Source organism: Phalaenopsis equestris, unplaced genomic scaffold (genome assembly GCF_001263595.1).
Source record: "Phalaenopsis equestris unplaced genomic scaffold, ASM126359v1 Scaffold000507, whole genome shotgun sequence".
Classification (NCBI taxonomy): domain Eukaryota; kingdom Viridiplantae; phylum Streptophyta; class Magnoliopsida; order Asparagales; family Orchidaceae; genus Phalaenopsis; species Phalaenopsis equestris.
The window spans coordinates 521517-543955 of NW_018164947.1; the positions used below are offsets into that span (position 1 = coordinate 521517).

A 22439-nucleotide genomic window follows, 5' to 3' on the forward strand; every position below is an offset into this window, starting at 1 on the left:
GACTGCAATGATACAAAGATTTACAATCAATTAAAATTAGTAATTAAATAATAGAATAAAAATATATTAAATTATATTTAAATAATATTTTTAATATAAATAATAAGATTTAAATCTTGCTTCAGCCCTTAACATCCTACGGTTGTGTGACTAGGGTTGTCAAAAGACTCATTGTTCGCAAACAACTTGTGTTCGGCTCTCTAAGCAATTACATTATTAGGGTTGTTAAAATGACTCTTCGTTCGTGAACAGCTCTTGTTCGGCTCGTTAAGCAAACGAGCCGAACACGAACACAATTTTTGAGCTCAAAATAGAAACGAGCCGAACACGAGCTGAGCATGACTCGCCCGTGTTGTGTTCGGCTAGTTTACACCCCTATTTAGCAATCAAGAGGACATGTAGTTAATTCAAGCCAAGTCCTTACCAAGTGCCAAATTGCCGAACCTTAGCACCCATGCATTATCCAATGGGCCCACGAAGAACATAGGAGATTAATAATAAATTATAACTTATTTGATGATCATTTTATTTTTTTTCTAATTTAAGTTAATGTAAGTTAATGATCTTATTAAAAATGTCAGTTCATGATCTTCTCATTTTATTTCAAAATTCACTTGCACTTGCTCAATATTTACTTTTTCATTTTTTTTTTTTTTGAAATTTTTTTGGATTCCCTCTCCCTCCATTCGCTAGAAAGAGGGCACCCGACACTACGTTCGCGAGTAAGAAGGCAAGCCGAAGCCTCTCCTCCTTCGTCTTTGATGAAACCCGGCCTTCCTATCCTTCCATTCGACTCTACCCGAAACTATTGAGGAAGGTAACACTCTCTTCTTCCTCCTCCTCCTCCCAAATCTCTTTCTTGCGTTTTAAGTCCTCAAAACCCCCTAAATCCATATTTGCAATGATATTATTTTAATTTTGGATTGAAAGCAAGACAAAGGGGAAATGGGGTTTTGAATCTTATAGGATCATTATTGTTTTGGTAAAATCTTGGTTAGGGCTTCATGTACATGACATTCAAACTTATGTATTTGGATGCAAAAGGCCTAATTTTTATGCAAAATACCTAAATTTTGGCTTCACATACATGTCATTCAATCTTATGTATTTGTATGCCTGATACCTAAATTTTGGCTTTACATATATACCATTCAATCTTATGTATTAATATGCACATCATTGTTTGATGATATGCCAAACTAAAAAAAAAGGAAGAATGAACTGTTTTGATAGTTCTTTTTTATATCGTCACATCAAGATCATTGAGTTATGCTTGCTTTCAAAATGAATATCATTGCACATGTTAGGTGACGCGATGTTAAGCATATTGAGCTCATTTTAATGCACTTTCTCGCTGATTTTGAATGCCCAAAACACTATATCGTTTTGCACTCTCATGTGCAAAATTGGGTGTGGTTGCGTATTGTCTTCACTTTACATGGTTCAATTTTATTTGAATGCTCAATTGGTGAGCTATATGTTTTATTAGCTAGGATTCATGTGATCTTTATACATTATTTCTTGTATGACTCATGTATTGCAGTATTTGATGATTTTGCTATGAAAAATTATATATTTCTCATTTGCGAATGTGACAACGATATGCCGTAGAGCAATATCTTAACTTGGGTTACTTTGCATTCTATTTGCATGAATTTTTTATTTTGATTTCTTGGTTCGCCTTTGCAAGGAGTCGAAGTCTTCTCCTTTCTCTCTTGGTTCTCAAGGAAGAAGCACGGCGAAGCCTAGATGCTCCTCCTCATCTCTTTGGTTGGCGAGAACAACAAAGAAACTCATACCACTCTTCATGAAGGTATATTTTTTTAGTCTTTCCATTTTGAATCTCCATTTCCAAATATCACTGCATGCATTCTCCTTTTCTTTTACATATATGCAAGTATGGATGATATTCAATTGCATAAAAATAAATTTGAGGTTATCACCATTTGCATTAGAGGAAAAGAAATCATGTGGTTGCATAAATCTCAAATCACAAATTTTGTAAATCCATGGCATGAGTGCATTTACATTGCTTTGATGATACCAAAACTAGTAGGAAATTCAATGGGAAACACAAAACAAAATTTTATTGATAGGGTTACAACACGACACAAAGCAAATACATACACAAACTAATTTACGGCTAGGGCCGAAAGAGAGATCTAAGGGCGATGGTGGCAGGGGCGAGGTGGTAAGGGAACAAGGAAGGGTATGGGTTGTAGGTCAGGTTAGGAAGAGGGCAGAGGGCTGATTATAGGGAGTTGGTGGAGTGGGGCGGTCGGGAAAGTTGGAGGGAAGGCAGGAGAAGATGCTGGTTGCGAGGGCAGAGGGTCATATAGCAAGGAAGGCTGCTGTAATGGCGCCGACTAGCTGTAGGGAGGGGTTTGAAACGGTTGGACAGCAGATTGCTACAGTAGAAAGGGGGTCTGCAGTGCAGGGGAAAGTTTTTAAGCTGGTCGACGCCTAAGGAAAATGGTGTGGAAAAGTTAGGATTTCATAAAAGAGAAGATACAATCTCTACTTCAGAGCAGGATACAACTGGAGCACCACCACTTCCTCGGATACAACCTTATGAAAGGGAGAAGGAATCCACATAGGAAATCTGAAGTCAAGCCAACCAAAAACTAAACTCTAAACTCCGAAACATTAATATATATCTCTACAAGAAAGAAAAAACACATAAAAGGCAAGGGGAGGGGCGTTAGAGGCCGCTCGTCCTGTCGGGAATCTTGCCTAGGCTGCTCAGCCCAAGATTTCCTTTGAACAGTTTCCAATAGACCGATATGTTGCCAGCTGGTTCAGCTGACTGGCTAGAATAGTGGGAAGTTCCCTCGTCTGACGCTTTTAGCGTGAAGCCACGCGCCAGTCTCCCTGTGTTTGTGGAGCTTTGACCTCGATCGTCGAAGCTTCTGACTTTTGTCTTCAATCCTTGCAGCCCCTGAATCCCACAGCTAGCTTCAATGTTGGCCAAATTATCGAAGAAGTCGACACCATTTGTGCACCCATGTCCCCATAGATTTGCTGTCCCGAGATTGTGGCCCATGAATGTGCTGCTAGATCCTCCCAAGGTAACCCATGGTTGGGTTAGTATGTACGCCGTGAGAGTAGCCTGCTTCTTCCCTTTCGGTGGTGAAGCTGCTGGTATGATGTCGACTGTGAGACCCTGACATCCTCTCTAGCAAAAGTGTCTCGTGCCTGAAGCCGGTGTCTCAATCTTTTCATATCGTGTCATCACTAGAACTGGCTCCACTGACATTGCTCTGCTGGTAAGGGTTCTTGTGATCTCAAACTCTGCCGAAGAAAGTAGAATGATGTACTTCCCCTCCCTGGTAAATGATTATGAGTTTCTGAATCCATCGTGCTGAGTCCTTCGGTCAAACTGCCTCTGTCGTCCCAATAGGTGGCAGGGATTCATAGGGACTACGTCACACCACACTAATGGTTGGGTTAGTCTGATGCGTCGTGAGAGTAGCCCGCTTCTTCACGTCCGGTGGCGGAGCTGCTGGTACGGTGTCGACTATGAGACTCCTGGCATCCTCTCTAGCAAAACTATCTCGTACTTGAAGCCGGTGTCTCAATCCTTTCATATCGTGTCGTCACTATAACTGGCCCCACTAACGTCTCTCTGCTGGTAAGGGTTCTTGTGATCTCAAACTCTGCCGAAGAAAGTAGAATGATGTGCTTCCCCTCTTTGGTAAATGATTATGTGTTTCTAAATCCATTGTGCTGAGTCCTTCGATCAAACTGTCTCTGTCATCCCAATAAAAGGTGGCAGGGATTCATAGGAACCACGTCACACCACACTTGGTCCTGCAGATGGTCTCCGATCGAGAACTCTACCAAACATCTCCGGTCGATGTTGATCCAATTCTCCTTCTGCAGCCATGTCAGCGAGTACAACTAGGAGTGTCTCTGAGCCGTGAGTCCCAATTTCTCTACCATCAGAGTCGATACCACGTTCTTGCTATTCCCGCCGTCGATGATAAGACTGCATACTTTTTCGTTCACTATGCAGCGGGTGTAGAAAATGTTGTGGTGAAGCCACTGCGGATCCCTCGTGTAGGTCCTGTCAAACTATGAGTGCCTCTCCTTCATCTTAGGGAAGATGATGCGTCTTACTCTGGTCATCAATTGTCTCCTCCTCGCTATCTTCTTCCACGACGCCCTGATCTGTAAGTGTGACTACTCTGCTCATGGGACAGCTGGAGGCGATGTGATCGTATTCGTGACATCTGCAACACTTTCTAGCTGACACAGTGTTGGAGGAGACACCCTTATGCTGCTTCTTACTGCTCTGATCTAGAGTGTCACTCCATTGCTTGGGCTTGCCTGTGTCTCTCGGGGTACCTCTTTTGGTCGTGGTAGTTGTAGGTGATTGCCTGCTCGTAGGTTGATGCCTGAAGAATGACGTTGCCGGCTCTGCTTCTACTATTTTTCCACCTTCAAGGCTATTGTCTGGACTTTCTCCAGTGTCCAGTATGGTTGTAACTACACCACATTGCTAATACTATGCTTCAGGCTCTTAAGGTGTCTAGCTATTGAATTTTCCTCTAGCTCTGTTAGTTCTCACTTCATCTGCAATTGATCAAATTGCTTTGTGAACTATTCTACTGATAGGTCCCTCTGTTGCAAATGATGGAGCCTCAGGAACATATCCTAACGGGAATGGGGTGGGAGTTATTTCCTTTGCTTTGCTTTCTTCATCTTCTCCCACCTCGTAATCTTACCACTGCCCTCTCTTTTCCTCTGTCTCTGTTTGTTTTCTCACCATAGAGAACTACTCTTCTTCAACCCGATGACCACTAATTTGACCCGCCTATCCTCTGACACAACTTTATACTTGTAGATTCGCTCAACAACTTATAATCATTCAATGAATTTCTCAGGATCCATACTTCCTTCTAACTCTGGCAGATCTATCTTGATGCTGAAATTTCTCTGTCCTCCAAATAATATCTCCTCTCAGCGTGTCTCTCTCTGAGGGGATTCAGACATCCATCTCTAGGTCACCTCTGATAGTGGGTTCCAAAACAATGTGACCTTTCTTTTTCTTCTCTAAAATTATCTCTATGGAAGGGATTCAAATCCTCATCTCTTTGTCCTCTTTGACTCTCCAGATCTCGGTCGAAGGTTACTTCTTCCTGTGTTAATTTCTCAATCTCTGTATGCCTTTGTTGAAGGCACGGAGCTCCCGCCTTATCTCTTTCTAAGTAGGCTCGGCCATGTATCTTCGAGGTGACATGATTAGGGTTTAGGAATAGGAAAGAAAATTTTAGTGGAGATAGGTTTTGGGGAAACTGGAAGAGGTGGTTGAGGGCAAGAATGAAAAAAAATTGGTGGAGGGGTAAGGTGAATGCTATAAATCCTAGGGTTGGACTAGGGTTGGGCTAACTTTGATACCAAAACTAATAAGAAATTCAATGAGAAATGTAAAGCAAACTTTTATTGATACTGAGTTGGGGTTATAACACGACACAAACTGGAAAGCAAATACAAACACAATCTAATTGTTGAGTAGGGCCGGAAGAGAGATCCGAGGGAAATGATTGCGGCGGCGAGGCCGTAAGGGAATATGGTAGGTAAAAGTTGTAGGTCACGATAGGAAGAGGGTAAGGGGCTGATTTTAGGGAGTTGGTGGCATGGGACGGCCAGGAAAGCTGGAGGGAAGGCATGAGAAGATGCTGGTAGGCAGAGGGTCGGACAACAAGTGGGGCTGCTGTAGGGGTGTGGCTAGCTGTCGGGAGGAGCCTGAAAGGGTTGGACAGCAGGTTGTAGCGGTAGGAAGGGTTGAAAATACAGGGGGAAGTTGTTGGGGTGGTCAACGGCTAAGGAAAGTGGAGAAGAAGAGTTAAAGAAGATAAAAGGAAAAATACAATCACTCATCAGAGTATGATACAGTCGGAGCACCGCCACCTTCTCTGATACAACCCTACGAAATGTAGAAGGAATCTACAGAGGAAATCTAAAGTCAGGCCAACCAAAAGTAAATCCTATGCTCTGAAATAACAATATATATCCCTATAGGAAAGAAAAGCACGAAAAAGACAAGGGTAGGGGCGCGGGAAGCCGCTTGTCCTGTCGGAAATCTTGCCCGGACCGCTTTGCTCGGGATTTCCTTGGACCGGTCTTCAACACAGTGGTTTGTTGCTAGCTAGTTTAGCATGTTCCCGCATCTGGTGTGTGTGGCGGGAAGCCTCGAGTTATTTGATTTCAAAGGCGATTTATGGTTCTCTTAATTATATGCACGTTGACATTGTCATAAACATCACATTAGTTGATTCATTCATCATGGTGATTATCTCCATTGCTAATATGCATAAAAATACTAATGCGTCCCATATATGTTGCTTTCGAGGGATAATTAAACTTGCCAGCTTGATCATGAGGCCGCCAAGAACTCCTTGCAAATGTAGATTTCACATGTGTTGGAAATATCCTATATATATGTACAACATCTTTCACGTGCCTTGCATTTCTTTTCAACTATCTATTTTGCCTTAAACATGTAAACAATGGTTGGAGTATTTCGATGCATACCACCTAATTCCTATGCCTTTTCATGTCCACCTAAATTTAAAATTGCATATCAATTTTCATTTGTTTTTATCATATGTTTAAATCCTAAATTTTGAATTTTTATATGCCCACCAGCTAACTCTACATATTCACATATTTGGTACCTAAACTTCAGTATTAGCGTACATACCATTTTATCTATACATAAAAGGTGTATGTCTTCATATAAAAATCAAAATGCTGGTCTTTTTTATGTGACACTCAACCATAATATTTTTGATGTGATATTCGAGCTTTCAGTATTACCCATGTAACTGAAAGCTTAAGTGTTAGATGTGCAAGTGCGTTGGAATGGGGTAGTTTGTATGTAAATCCTTATTCTTATTCGCATCTAACAAAATTATATTTGATTGTGATATTTAAATCCCGAGTGTTAATGCATGTAGATTGGCATTTAAGTGTTACATATGTAAATATATGGAAATTGAGTGAGATGCATTTAAATCCTCTAGATATGCACATATATATGACACCTAAACTTTCATATTTATATTCATAATCTTTTAGTGTGATAGGTACATGCATGAGGTATACTTTTTCTTTTGAAAAATTAAGTGAGAGTGATAGTTTTAATGTGATACTAAAGATTTCAGTGCTATTTAGGTCATAATGAAGTTTATGTGTTATACATATAAATATAAAGAAACTAGGTGACATGTATATTATCATCACATTGTATTGCATGTATGTTCATCATTATGTCCACATATGCTTTCTTTATGATTTTATACTACAACTAAGTAAGATCTTCTTTATATGCCTTTGCGAGGTGGAATCCGGTTGGGGTCGGGATGCCAAGTGATCGTGAAGTAACCTTAGAGCGAGCAAGAGGGACGATGTCAAACTCCGCGGTTTGAGATTTTTTTTCAAAACTTCTCTTCATTTTCCTTTAGGAGTGTTGATAAATTCCTTTATGGTGGTGGCGGTTCCGAACAATTGGTATCCCTTTGTGGGGGGTATGTGATGCCAATGTGGTGTTTCTTACAACTTATGCTGAATTTTTCATATCTAGTATTTTTCTGTGATGTGAAGTTAAAATGTGATCTTCCATGTTTGTTTTTACCTAATTTTATTTTAATTTTTTGCTTTTGGAAGATGTTTAAGATGTGTTTTGCAAGATATAAGTAGGAAGGCTGATGAGAGATCAATTGGTGGAGAATTGATGTTAAATGTGGGAGTGGCGTCTGTGGGTGCCAACCAGGGAGCTCCTAGGCATCCAAGCAAGGATTTTGAACCAACAGATACAGTTAAGCCGGAAAGTAGGTGTTAGTTAATGGCGCTTAGGCGCTACGGTCCAACGCTTAGGCATTACAGATTGGCGCCTAAGCATTACAGATTGGCGCCTAGAGCATTACAGATTGGACAGATTGGCGCCTAGCCATTACATAGTGGCGCCTAGGGGCCCAATGCCCTAACCATGTAGAACACTGCTGTGGAAAAGGGCCCTAGGCGCTATGGCCCAGTGCCCAGACTTTATGGGCGCTAGTTCAAATGTTTTGAGGGTTTTGTTTGTTCAAATACATCATTTCGCGAAGGGTAAAATATAAGCCTTGCCGAACAGATTTAGAGGGGAGTTCTACCAGTATTTAGACTTAGGAAACCTTGTTGAAGTATGGAGAAACCTATAAAGTGGGTGTAATAGAATTATTGAGGTAATTTGAGAGGATTGTCCTGTAGTTTTGGTGTTCTTTAATGTGCTAAGCGAGAGGGGTGAAGAATAGAAAAAAAATATTACAAGGGCATACTCTTTCTAGTTTTTCATTCTAAACTTTTGTATTTTATTTGTTTGATTAATAAAATGTATTTGTGTTGTCTCAAAATATGTTTAGTCACTAATTTGCATTTCTCCTCTGATTTGGTGATTAAAAGATCCAGGGTTTACTTTTTGTGAAGCGACTTGGGTGAAACTTGTTTTGGTGAAATTTTAACCTTCTGATATTTATTTAATCTCAACTCGGTCTGCTGATTTATTAAGACTTGTTGTGATCTTTGAGTTTTAGAAGAAAAATTTGGAACAATTAAGTCAAAACTTATTAACTTTGCAGGATAAGAATATTGCTCTTAGGTTAGTACGATCTTTTTGGGAAGTATGAAATCTTAATTTAATCACTAGATTTGTGGAGCTAAACTTAACTGATGTAAAAAAAAAATTATTGCTATCGAGAGGATAAGGAAGATATTTGTTCCTCATCGCCACTTGTAGTTTTTTCACTTAGTTAACTCCAGTCTTTTAGGATCTGAATTAGGGGGGATATTTTTACTCATTGCACAACCTCACATATTTCACTTAAAGTTTTTGCTATTGCAAAAATTATCATTAGAAACTTTATCTTCACCTAATTTTGAATCACTCAAGATTGACTTAAAACGAGTAGACTTTAGCTTTTCCCGATTTTGGAAGTTTACTCGTTCCTCGTGGAATTGATATACATGTATAATTGTGTTTATCGTCGGTGCTTGATAGAATTTAGGTTCATATCAAGTTTTTGACGCCATTCCTGGGGAAGACGCTGATTTTATTTTTAATTTTAAAATAATTTTAGTTGAACCATTAGAGTTTAGACTTGAAAATTATTGTGTTATATTCTATTGTATTTAGTTGATATTTCTATGTTATAAAATTCAAAAGAAAAAATATTCTTTGTTATTCCTGTCTTTGATTTTTGCACATATGCTTGTTTTACTTCATTTTATGTTAATTTTACTTGTGTATTATTATTTCATGTTAGTTTAGGGTCTCCAACTAGTCCTAGGTTTGTGTGCGTAGGACGTCTTTTATTGAACTAGTGTCGTACGACCCTGAACATGAAAGAATTGAAAAAAATTAGAAAACTTAAAAGTCTTACATGGAAATTGCCTATACTACTTTGGGAATTTGCCTAGACTACTTTGAGAATTTTCAAACCTAGCGATAGAAAAAATCCATTTGAGTATTAATAACCCTACCATGGAAGCTATCTCATTTGAACTGAAATCATCTATCATCTGGATGGTGTAAAACAATCAATTTGGGGGCTTACTTACTGAAGACCCAAACATTCTCTTAGTCAATTTTCTATAAATCTGTATCACTTGATGTATAATGGTGTTTCCAATGACGCCATTGAACTAAAGTTTTTCTCTTTCTCACTTAGCGATAAAGTTAAAATGTGACTTAACTCTTCAGCTCCATGATCAATTGCCATATGTAATGATTTAGTCAAATAGTTTCTTGCAAAATATTTCCCTCCATCTAAAATGACAAAATCGAGGAACAATATCTCATTTACCCGATTAGATGGAAAATTACTGTATGAAGCTTGAAAGATATTTAAGGAGCTACATAGGAAATGTCCCCATCATGCCTTACCAAATTATAATTCAAACTTTTTATATGGAGCTAATGGGTTCGTTGAGGTCAATAATAGATGTTACAGCTGGGGGTCACTCATATCAAAGTTATTTGGGGAGACATATTCACTGATTGAGGATATGACTAATAATTTTTAACGAACTTCATATATAATCCATTCTAGGAAGGTAGCTAGTGTGCACGACATTGATGTGTTAATAATTCTAACTTCACAAGTAGTTGCATGCAATATCTAAAAAGTTAGATAATATCAAATTGAATTTGCACTAGGATTAGTAGTAATAGAGGAAAACACTTATAGACAACTAGTTGATTCTATTGCCATGCCTGCATAATCCATGAATGATATCATCAACATCTACAATAACCCATATTCCAACATCTATAACACAAGCTAGAATAATTGCCCTAACTTTAACTAGATCAATAATAACCACAGAATAACCAGAGCAGTAGGATATCAACCGACCTAATCTTGTATGTAATTGGAATAATCATAATAGTGGAAACCCTAGGCAGATCAACAACCAGGATTCACTTCCAATACACAGTTTAAAGAAAATAAATTATCTTTTAAAGATGTGTTATAAATGGGGAATCAATCACGAAACCAGTCTGCAACTATAAGTAATACTGAAAATCAACTAGAGCAGGTAGCAAATTTACTGAGCAATAGACTTAATTGGTCTCTATCTAGTAACACAAAAGTGAATCCCAAAGACAAAAGAAATGAGTAGGTGAAAGCCATTAAGTTGAGAAGTGGAAAAGAGTTGGAAGAAGTGATTAGGAAGGAGTCTAATGTATAAGAAGTAACACTAAGCCCTAATGATCTATTGAAAAACCTATCCAGAATTCAAAAAAATAAGACTCACCACCTAGGAAGGAACTAGAAAGACCACTACCAACTTTTCCCTAGATGCTTAGAATATATAAGCTTGATAAACAATGTTTGAGTTTTTGAAAGTATTTAAGAATCTTGCAATTAACATTCATTTCATCGAAACCTTATAGTAAATGCCTAGTTATGTCAAATTATGAAACATATTATCAATAAGAAAAAAATAGGTGATTTTGAGACTAGCCTTAAGCGATGAGTGTGCTGCTATTCTCCAAAATAAAATTTCTCAGAAAAGATGTCGTGAAGACTTATAGCGCAGGGGTAGGATAGGGGTTGCTTTTGTTAGATTGATTTTCTCAGATGCGGGGAAGAAAATCCTCAAACCCATGACCATATATGATTATTTTTTTGGCTCACCGGGGTATTATGAATATAATGATTATGATTTTGGATTACGTTTTAACTGTTTCTAGTGATAACGTAACTGACTTTGCTTAATCTAACTCCGATCTCGATTCCCAAACTGATTCTCAAGTCATACTTAAGTCCGATGAATTCTTTAATGAGAATGAAGAAGATGTTGACAACATTGGTTACGATAGCACCGAGAGTGATGAGCCATTCCTCAAGTGCCACGGTGCACCCCTTTCTATTAACTTGGATCTCTCAGATGAAGATGAGACACCAGAAATTGTCTACAATATCTCAGGAAGAAGAAATCATGAAAATAAATCTAATGAGCGGGAAAGTGTTACCCTCGAGGTCAACTCCAGTGGATAAAAGAAAACAAATAGTAACTCAAGAAGAGCTACCTCCACCTTCGTTAGTGAAAGAACAACATAGCCAAGTAAAAATCGGAGGATTGTATAAAGTGGATTATAACGTGCTAGCTCATCTTAGGAGGTTGGCGACCAAACTAAGCATCTACAATGCTCTAATCCTGTCAAAAGAGATGTGAGAGTCTCTTACAGCCTTGCTTGATCCAGAGATTTGCTTAGGTTAGTTGGCCAACACATCCTCAGATGAAGTTTGTTCGTTGAAAGAACAACTCGGGATAACTTTCACAGATGAAGATTTGTTGCTCGACACTACTGACCACAACCGGCCGCTCTACATCTCCGTTAATATCGACAGATTTGTATTGTCCAAAGTTTTGGTAGATCCGGGGGCATCACTTAACTTGATGAATCTACAAACACTGACATTATTAGATATTGAAGCTTAAGAGATTACAACCGATAAAATGATGTTAAGAGGATTTAATCAGAAGGGAAAAATAGCCCTTGGATCAATTACACTGTTAATGAAAGCTGGTGAACTAGTAACAACCACAAAATTTCACATCATCGATGTAGAAACCTCTTTCAATGCTTCACTTCGACGACTATCGATTCAGGAGCATAACATGGTTCTATCATCTTTACATCAGTGCATCAAGTATTTCAAAGAAGGGCAAAAACATTGTATTAAATGAGATTTACAACCATTTTCAGTACATGAAGTGGACATGCACAAATGAAAAATGTCTTTTCCTAAGAAAAATGTCTTTTCCTGTGAAATTGTATCAAATGAAGTGCAAGATTCAGAAGAATCACAAAGAAGAGGCCATTCAACTCCGCTTCAACGATCTACTACCATTTCTTCACAACAAACTGGTAGAGGTTATTTTAGCCCATACGCTAGAGATCAAAACCGGGGACGTGGATGAGAAAGAACTAATACTATTTTTGAACTGACTAGGCCGATCATCAACATCAACATGGAAGTAAGCTCTGATGAAGAAAGCTCCGAGGAAGAAATGATGATGATAAAACAGAAATAACCTAAATATGAAATTTCCTTGGAAGAGGTGGAGAATGATGAATATGAGTCGATGTATGATCGAATCAACCACTATGTGAATGCCATGACCCTTACTCTATTCTACCCTCAAAAGGTTGAGAGTTTAGATGTCAAGGAAGTCCGTAGTGTTGGTTTGAGCCGATCAAGTTTTACCGTGCTTCCCCGTTCTACTAGTTGTGAAAGTCATGCAAATTTAGAAGAGCATCTGGGACAATAGAATGTTATGTGCATCTTGATCAGGGGAGTTATTCATAAAATTTCATCTGGGACAATAGAATGTTATGTGCATCTTGATCAGGGGAGTTATTCATAAAATTTAGGTGAGTCCACGCATTTTGTCTCCTTTGTATTTAATTTTACAATTAGGGTTTCACTTCCGCATAAAAACCCTATTAGCCTATCCTACCGACTCAACCCTTATGCAAACTTTTTCAAACATTTCAAATCCTTTTTCAAAAATCTTAAACCTTTTAAAATTAAACATTTCAAATCCTAAACCCTTCACAACCTATCAACGCGACTTTTCAACTTCCAAAAACCTTTTAAAATTCAAATTCAAACCAAACATACAATAGTAGATTTCATTTTGTGAGGGCACACACTTCTTACCTCACCAATAATCCCAGACTAGGATTGTACCTTTTGGAACCCTATCAGACCAATCCTTAAACCCTCAACCCATCAATGGACTGACTTAGGGTTCTCACCAAGTAGGGAAACCCAAATTAACCTCTAGAGGTAGAACATATCCTAGGTCATTCAAACCCATCCGAAACTCTAAGAATTTCTCCATAGACCCTAGAAACTTGTCTTTGAACTTTAGGGGTCACCATTAACCTCTATACCCATTTTGGGGAAGGGATCTGTGAACATTGATCCTTGGCCTCACAAGAGGCCTCCGAACCCTAAAAATCAGACCAAAACCCTAATGTGCTCTTTTAAACCCAAAAATTTGGCGGCACCCTACCATTGATGGCAAACATTAATTTGGATCAAAATTGACCAAATTGACCATCATATCCCAATTGAACCGCACTTGACCATATGGCTTACCTGGCCACCATATGATCAACACTTGACCATGTGGCCTACGAAACCGCCATACGGTCAACACACGACCATATGGTCAACCCATGACTACATGGTTAACCTATTGATCATATAATCAGCCTAGGGCTATATGGTCAACACATTGACCCAATGGTCAACCTAGGACCATGTAATCACCCTATGTTCAAATGAGTGCACATGGTCAATCCTATGGTCACACGATTAATCACCACCATGGGATTAATTTTCATGCATTTATCTTATTTAACTAATTGATTCAATAATTAATTAAGTGAAGAGAAATTTCATGAAGGACTTGGCCCAAGCCCAAACTCTAAATGAATAACCACGCCCAAGCCCATCTATGACACATCCTTATTGGGTCAACGATGACCCATTAAAACCTACCATAACATGAGAAACCTATTGGAAACCCATCAAGCCCCCAATTTTGATTTTGTTCAAGTCATAATGGGGGAGGGGGTACATGACATCCTACATGGCATCCACCCCACATCTCCTTGGACCAAGTTGGGATGGCCAAGTCAGCCATCTTCGTAGCCATTTATTCACCTCAGTTCTTCTCTAGTCAAGCTCAATGTCACTCAAAGCCAGCTTCTTCTCCATGATTAGCTTCATTATGAGCACACCATTGGGAAGGGAAAATGTTGACTCCATGGATAAGAAACACTCTATCAAGTTAATTGAGATTCCTTGAGCAGCCACCCTTTTCCCCAACCAATTGAGAGGTTTTCAAGACCTTTAATAGCTACTTGAGAGGCCAAACCTGAGAGCACATGAGCATGGCCTAAATTCACATAGAGCCTCAAAACCATGTCACTCCTAACAAAAAAGTTGCTTCCCATGTCCTAGGAAATTAACCCACCATTATTTTAGCGTTTGAAGTTCATTAGAAAGCCCTGATTTTTCACCTCAAAACAAGAACAAATTTTGGGTATGAGATGAACTTCACAAATACTAGGACCTAAGCATTCCAAAAGCTTCCCAAGGTCTCTTAAATACTCCCCCAATCAAAATTAAACCTTCCCGCAGACTCAAACCTAACCCCATACCAAACCATAAGACCATTTGTTCTAGCTCATAACTAGAGCTAATTTTACTTCAAATTGAATCAAAGACAAGCTTTGTGAGGTCAAGGCAATCATTTCTATCAAAACCAATTGAGGCTATACCTGTTGGGACCAGGTATGTACCAAAAACCCTAAAAGTAGTCTCAGGTTTGGCCTTTTATGAAAGAAGCTATTACACCATGCTTAAGTAGCCGTATAGATGTGTTCCTTTAAGCACAATAAAGCTTTAGGAACAAATCTCGTTTAATTTGGTGAAAAATCCAGAGAGTTCTTGCAGTTTAAGTGTGAACAACCATCAGTTATTCTTCCAGCGGGGACGATGAACTGATGTCGTCCATTCCCAAGTATCGGGAATGAACGACATCGATTAAGGTGAACCAGTTTGCGAAAGAAGTTATATCACAATCCACCTCAGCCGACACTGTGAAAGGCTCCTCCAAAAGAAATACACCACATAAGCTCTCAACGACTCTGAGGATATAGTTAGCGCCGCATCACATAATTAAATAATTTAGAATTTTCAAGCTAATTAAAGTCAAAAAACCTTTAAAAAATTTTAAAATGCATAACTTTATGCAGAAAAATCACAAAAAATAAAAGAAAAATGTCTCTAAACTCAGTCAAACTAGGATAAAACAATAAAAATAAAATTGAAAATAAATAAATTAGATTTTATTTTTAATTAATTAAATACTTTTTGCAGTATTTTAATTATTAAAAATCACATAAAAATCTAAAAATTACAAAATTTGCAGGGATTATTCTCCACATCCTTGAGAGTAATTCCTGATTTTTCTAAAGGTAGGAGATATCCCAAAATAAAAATAACCAATTTTCTACCACTTTTGTAATTATTTTGAAAAACAATTATTAAAAAATTTGGAAATTGGAAATTAAAAATGGGAATTGGCTAGAAAATTTAGGATAACAAACTTAACCCTAAAGGATAATTTTTGTTCTTTAAAAATCTTTAAATGGAAATTTAGAAATCTAGGGGATACAAATGTAAAATTGGAAAATTACATTTAAGCCCAAATTGTCCTAAAAGATAATTTCAACCATTTTATTAACCTTAAAACCCTTATCTTAAGAGGTTGATAGAATTGTTATCCCTTCTCATCATGAATACACATCTCCAACTTGTGGTTCAGTCCAATTTGAACTTGTGGTTAGGTAAGGTGTTGGTACCAATCAGTTTGAAGTTGTGTTGGGCCCAACCTAAACCTTCATTGGCGGCTCTAACCAACCCGGACCTATTCTAAACCTACACATTGGGTTTAACCAACTTAAACTCTATTCAAACTCTAACCTTAGGTTCAACCAAACTTGAACCCAATCTGATGTGCTGGTTCTAACCACATTGGAACCAATCAAATCCTATGTGTTGAGTCTAATCATCTTAGACCCAACTCCAAACCTAGGATCAACTTAACTTGAATCTAACCCTAAGTGTTGAGTCTGACCATATTGGACTAAGCCTAAACTCTAAACCCTTGGGTTCAACCTAAATTGAACTCAAATCTTAACTAGGTCTAACCCTCATTAGACCTAATTATCTCATGAAGTCTTACCTAAGTAAGACTTAATTAAACCTAAACCATAATTCAGTCTAACCCTCATTAGACCTATTTATCTAATTAAGTCTTACCTAAATAAGACTTAATTAATGCTAAACCGCAATTAGGTCTAATTTACAGTAGACCTAATTATCCCAAATAAGTCTTACTTGAATAAGACTTAAATAACCCATAAACTCTAATTAGGTCTAAGCTACATTAGACCTAATTAACCCATTTAAGTCTTACCTAAATAAAACTTAATTAAACCTGCATTAGACCTAATTATTCCAATTACCTAAATAAAACTTAATTAACCCTTAAACCTTAATTAGGTATGACCTACATTTGACCTAATTATCACAATTAAGTCATACCTAAATAAGACTTAATTAAAACTAAACCCTAATTAGGTATAACTTACATTAGACCTAATTATTCCAATCATGTCTCACCTAAATTAGACTTAATTAACCCTTAAACCACCCTAATTAGGTCCACTCTACATTAGACCTAATTATCATAATTAAGTCTTACATAAAAAAAAATTAATTAAACTTAAACCCTAATTTGGTCTAACCTACATTAGACCTAATTATCTCATTAAGTCTTACATAAGAAAAACTTAATTAACCTCTACAATTTAATTAGGTCTAACCTACATAAGATCTAATTATCCCAACTAAGTCTTACCTAAATAAGACTTAATTAAACCTAAATTCTAATTAGTTCTAACCTACATTAGACTAAGTTATCCTAATTAAGCCTTACCAAAATAAGACTAAATTAAAACTAATGCCTAATTAGGTCTAAGCTACATTAGACCTAATTATCTCATTAAGTTTTACCTATGTTAGACTTAATTAACCCTTAAACCTTAATTAGGGCTAACACACATTAGACCTAATTATGTCAATTAAGTCTTACCTAAATTAGACATAATTAAACCATGAAACCTAGTTAGGTCTAACCAACATTAAACCTAACTACATTATTAAGTCTTACTTAAATTAGACTTAATTAAACTTAAGCTTTTGTAGGTCTAATCAACATTTGACCTAATTATCCAATTAAGTGTTACTTAAATTAGACTTAATGATACCTCAAACCTTTTAGGTTCAACCTTTATTGAACTTAAGCCTCCATTTATCCGGGTTAACCCGGATCAAATTCATTTCACTGAGCCAACCCGATCTAACTCGTGTTAACCCAAATCAACTGTCTCACTGGTAACTAAAATCAACTCCATTTCGCTTGCCCAACAATAGAAATTTAATTTGTATCAATTCAGTAGAACATGGATTGATTTTAAGTTAATTCAACCCAATTTTAGACTAACCTGAGACTCCCTATGCTAGCATAAGTTGGATAGGTTTAGTTTGACCCGATCAAGTTAAACTAACCCAGGCCATCTTATTAAGTTTGGTCGACCTAAACAAGCTTGAAGATAATCTAAGGGAAACCTAGCTTATCCAGGTTAACTACGGTTACTAAGAGACTCATCTTTGAAGTATCAATTTAAGTTAAAATAATCTAAGATTAGGCCTAGATGATTGGAGGACAAAGAGGATTTGACTTATGATCCACCTTAAAATTACCTATTTTTATGTACATTTTATTCTCAATTTTTGAGGATATTATGCTTTAATAAAAGATATTTTTATGTTTTTAGTTGCATGTGCAAGAAAAAGTGTTTAGGAGTGAAAATGAGCAAAAATACATAAAAATGAGCAAAATGGGCTAAATTAATGAGAAGTGGCAAACTAGCCAAATTGGCGCCTATATGCCAGAAGTAGAAATTAGATGGCACCTAGGCGCGACAGTTTGGCGCTTAGGCGCCACGGTTACTTTCTAGAAGATTCTTTGAATGAAGCCAAATTTTGAAGAGATGTCTGAAACAACCCTTGGTCATTTTTGAAGCTTTATAAATATGTATTAATTCCAAAGGGCTAGGGGGTTGGATCTATAGAGTCTCATAGTGTGTGAGTGTGTTAAGTGTATGAGAAGTTTTCTTTGTGAGTGTTTGTTATTTATGGAGTTTGTGAGTTTTGTAAGTGCTATTGGAGTCAGAGAAGTCAGAAAACTTTGAAGGTGTGCTTGGGGGAACATTCTAGATAAGTATTTGTATTTTTGTCCTTAAATTTTGTACTTTTGATTGTAGTTTTATAAATATGTTTTGTTTTATTATCCCCATGCTTCGTGAGTAGTTTTCTTTTCTTTTTCCTTGTAATATGAAGTAATTAAGTAAGTGATTTTGATTTTATTTAGAACATCTTTTATTCCTAAAATTTATGATGATATTTTTACCAGTCCTTCATTTATTTTACAAATTGGTCACTTGTATTATTAAAACCTGTTGAGGAACTTATAAACCAGACATGACTAAAATTTCTTGACTTGTAATCACATTCTACATTGGAAAGAACAATCACGACCATCTAAAGAGGGGTGCAAATAGATAGAGAGATAAGATTTGATGGGTGTAAATTTGATGTTTCTTGGGTGACAGACTAGATTCTTTTATCAATTTGGTCTAGAGATTGGAGCAAAGGGTCACTGGTAGGTCATATAGAGAGAACACAGTGAGTAATCTAGAGGAGAGAGACTAGAACCTACCCAACATTACTATACATGCCGACATCAACTTTATATTAGCCAATGTTCTTTGCACAATTCAAAAGAAAGGAAATAGGTATGCTCCTATTTGTCACAATACCACATTTAAGTTTCTAAACAAATATTGAAATCCTTCACTGATTATGAATTATTAGCAAGGAGAATGTATCTCTTTATATATTGTCTAAGTTATTACATTTACTTTTATTTGCATATTATATAATTTACTAAACTTAATTTTCTGCGTCAGAGGCCATCTATTTAATTCCTCTTCTATCAAACGGCGCCGTCAGCGCTGAACAATTTTTTAGCTTCTCTATTTTTGCTCCAAATTTCATACTTTTTGCTTTCTTTTTGCTCCAAGTCTTAAAAATTAACAACCTGTAATAAAACACAAAAAATACATTTTATTAAAGTGCATCACAAAAAATGAGTATAAAATATAGGTCTAAAAATATATATATTTTTGGTGTATCAAAATCCCCAAACTTAAATGTTACTTGTCTTCAAGTAACTTTTTTACTACATAATTTTTACTACATATAACTTTTTTACTACATAAAATATGACTTATAGTAAATATTTATAACTTCTAGATTTCCATATCTTAGTTCATTAAATATAATAACATCACTTAAGAAAAAATCAAAATAACTCTAGATCAAAATAACTCTAGTTAATCAAAATAACTCTAGTTAACACTAAATGTATAAGAATATTTAACTACCAAGTCTAAGTTTTTGATTTTCTATTCTTTTCAAGAAAAAATGCAGATTATTCATATTAAAGCCACTTAGAATATTTATATGAAAAATAACTTCATGAAACTTTACTAAGTGATATGCTAATACTTAAATATAAGTTTAGAAAATATAGCAAAGTCTTCTTCTTTAAGTTGATTCAAGTGAAACAAATTTTTAATTAGACATCTCGTCAAGCTTCTCCTTGTATCTTTCTTCTTTTCTTTTTCTTTTCAGTATCATTTTCAATCTTTTTTTTTTCTTTCTTTTTTTATGTGAGGATTATTATGTCTGGATAGCCTTTAATGATTTTGAACTTCACTATTCTTTTCTTAAAGTTAAAAACTTTTCACATTCCTTCATTTTATAAATTTATATTAGCTTTAGAGATTTTTCATAAAGTTTTAATCTTTTCTTCTTACATGAATCTCTAAGATTTTTAATACTTCAAAAATACAAATTCCTTTACTTAAAATAGAAAAACATAGTTTTATTCTATCATACCAAATATCTTAATATCTAAAATTAACCTTTATTATTTGAAAATTTTACTTAAGTTTACTATATATTTAGAAACATAGATGTAATTATCTAAAGTTACCCTATAATACCAAAGGTAATGTTAAAATTTTTTTAAAAATATTTTGAAAATATAATTAATTGAGGACAAATAAAATTAAGTTTCTTTTCTTTTAAAATTTTTTTTTCTTCCCCTCCAAACTTAAATTTATAAAAGATTTTAAATGAAGAACTGAAAAATTAAGGGTTAAAGAAAACATTTAATACATAAAGAAAAGACATACCTGTTGAAGGTTCTGATTTGAAATTTAACTCTGAAATATTGCAGATGCTAATATGAAAAACTACAAGACTTAAAACATTAAATAACACATAATACATATAAAAATTTGCTGAGAAAGAGTTAAGTACAAATACATCAAACAAAGTACTAAAATTTAATAACAGTATTAAAAACAGTCTCACAAATCTGCAGTTCATAACACAACATACAACATAAATAAAACATCACAGTCCACAAACAAACAATCTCAACAATAAAGTATAATTAAACATAAATTAAACAAAAATCTAATTAAAGCATCACCAATCATCATGTTCTTCTTCTTCCACATCCAAATCTGCTGCTCATATGGAGTAAAAATAGGGTGAGTAGGAAACTGAACTGAGTGATCACCCTTCATGAATCTGACCATTGAATCATCATAAGCAGCATCATATTCGGACTTCTGTCTTATCAAATCATCAAAGTGAGCATTTTTGCCCTCCATATTTTCTATTCTATGATCCATTCTCAAAATATCTCCCTGTTGGATCATCATTTGTCCATAAGTTCTTGGATAGTAAGGGTACTAGAAGTACCTGAAGCAGAAGGAATATCCCTGGTTTTACTTCCAGATCTCCATCCAACATGAGATTCATAAGTTTTTATATTTGCAGACCCAATAGGTTTTAGAGGTTCAATCCTCTCCTTATCTGGTCTATAATCAACTCCTGCCTGTTCACATAGTGTGAAGATCAGGGCAGGGTGTGCTAAACCTCGAGTAGTTTCTCCAAAAGCAATAGATCGAGTGTTCCTATAAATAATAGAACCTATATATATCCTTTTTATCTGCTAGATACAAAAGTTCAAGATGGATCTATCCCTTGCCAGTTGCCACCTCACTATGATGGTTTATTGGTATCATTCTTCCAAAAATAAAATAGTGTCAGACCTTAGATACTATATTTAACAAAGAAAGGGAAAAGTTTACTTTAACACCATTCATTACTTTACAGGTTCCTCTTCCAGCAGGAAGAAAAGAAATAACCTCATCCAAGGCCTCATTCGTAGTAGAAAATGATTTGTACTGGCAGCTATACACATCTTATAACTGATAAAATTCATTAATCTTCCTTGGAGTAAACTCCACCATTTTCCCACGAACAAACACATAGTCTTCAGAAGTCTCCTTAAAATTGGCGTAGAACTCCATCACTACACCAATAGTCGCCTCAGCAGTAAAGTAGCAGAAATTCTCTCACTGCCGAGCATTGATTAATCTCTCAATTTGTCCTCCCGGATTTTTAAATCCTTGATCCAGAATCATTTTCTTAGTTGTACGTAAATTATTGAAGCAAATGTTGGCCTTGTACTTGACATACTTTTGATCATCAAAATCTACCTTTCTCTTTTCTTTGCTCATTTTACGTGCCATGGTAAATCTACGAAAATTTGATGAAATTCAAATAAATTTCCAAAAATATAAAAAATCACAATGTGAAACGTTTTAAACTTAAATTTATTAAGTAAGAGTTCTTCACCAAAGGATTTTCTCAAAATATTCCAAAAAAACCTCAAAATTTCGGATCTCGGCAATGTAAGGTAAATTCTTCGTGAAAGTAAAAAATTTTGAGTTCAAAGTGTAGCTCTTACTTAGAGAAGATGAAATCAAAACTTCGTTTGCCTTAAAATCGCCTCAAATTCGAGCAATAACAAGTCCTAGGTGCAAAAATCGGAGGTTGAAGGAGACTCAAGGGGTAAAAATGGCGTTTCACTGTGCAAGTCGCGAATTTTAAGGGTGTTTGGGTCGGTTCGGGTAGAGGACGCTGTCGGCGCCAGTGGCAAAAAAAACTCATATTTTGATTTTTTCAATTTCCAATTTTCTCTCAATTTACTTCAAAGTTTATTTAGTGTTTCACTGTGCAAGTCGCGAATTTTAAGGGTGTTTGGGTCGGTTCGGGTAGAGGACGCGGACGGCGCCAGGGGAAGAACAAATA

The 22439-nt window shown here is 36.1% G+C and overlaps 1 protein-coding gene across 2 annotated transcripts in view; it reads left to right on the forward strand.

Annotated features, from left to right (window-relative positions):
• Nucleotides 1-675: 675 nt before the first annotated feature.
• Nucleotides 676-22439, forward strand: part of LOC110028269 (immune-associated nucleotide-binding protein 9-like) — a 51606-nt gene continuing 29842 nt past the window's right edge. Inside the window, exons 1-3 of one of the 2 annotated variants that reach the window (XM_020730044.1) lie at nt 676-817; nt 1691-1813; nt 7346-7532. In XM_020730044.1, coding sequence (XP_020585703.1) covers nt 7490-7532 — 43 coding nt within the window. In that variant the 5' untranslated portion in view covers nt 676-817; nt 1691-1813; nt 7346-7489. The remainder of the gene's footprint in view (nt 818-1690; nt 1814-7345; nt 7533-22439) is intronic. The other variant, XM_020730043.1, reaches the window with a different exon arrangement.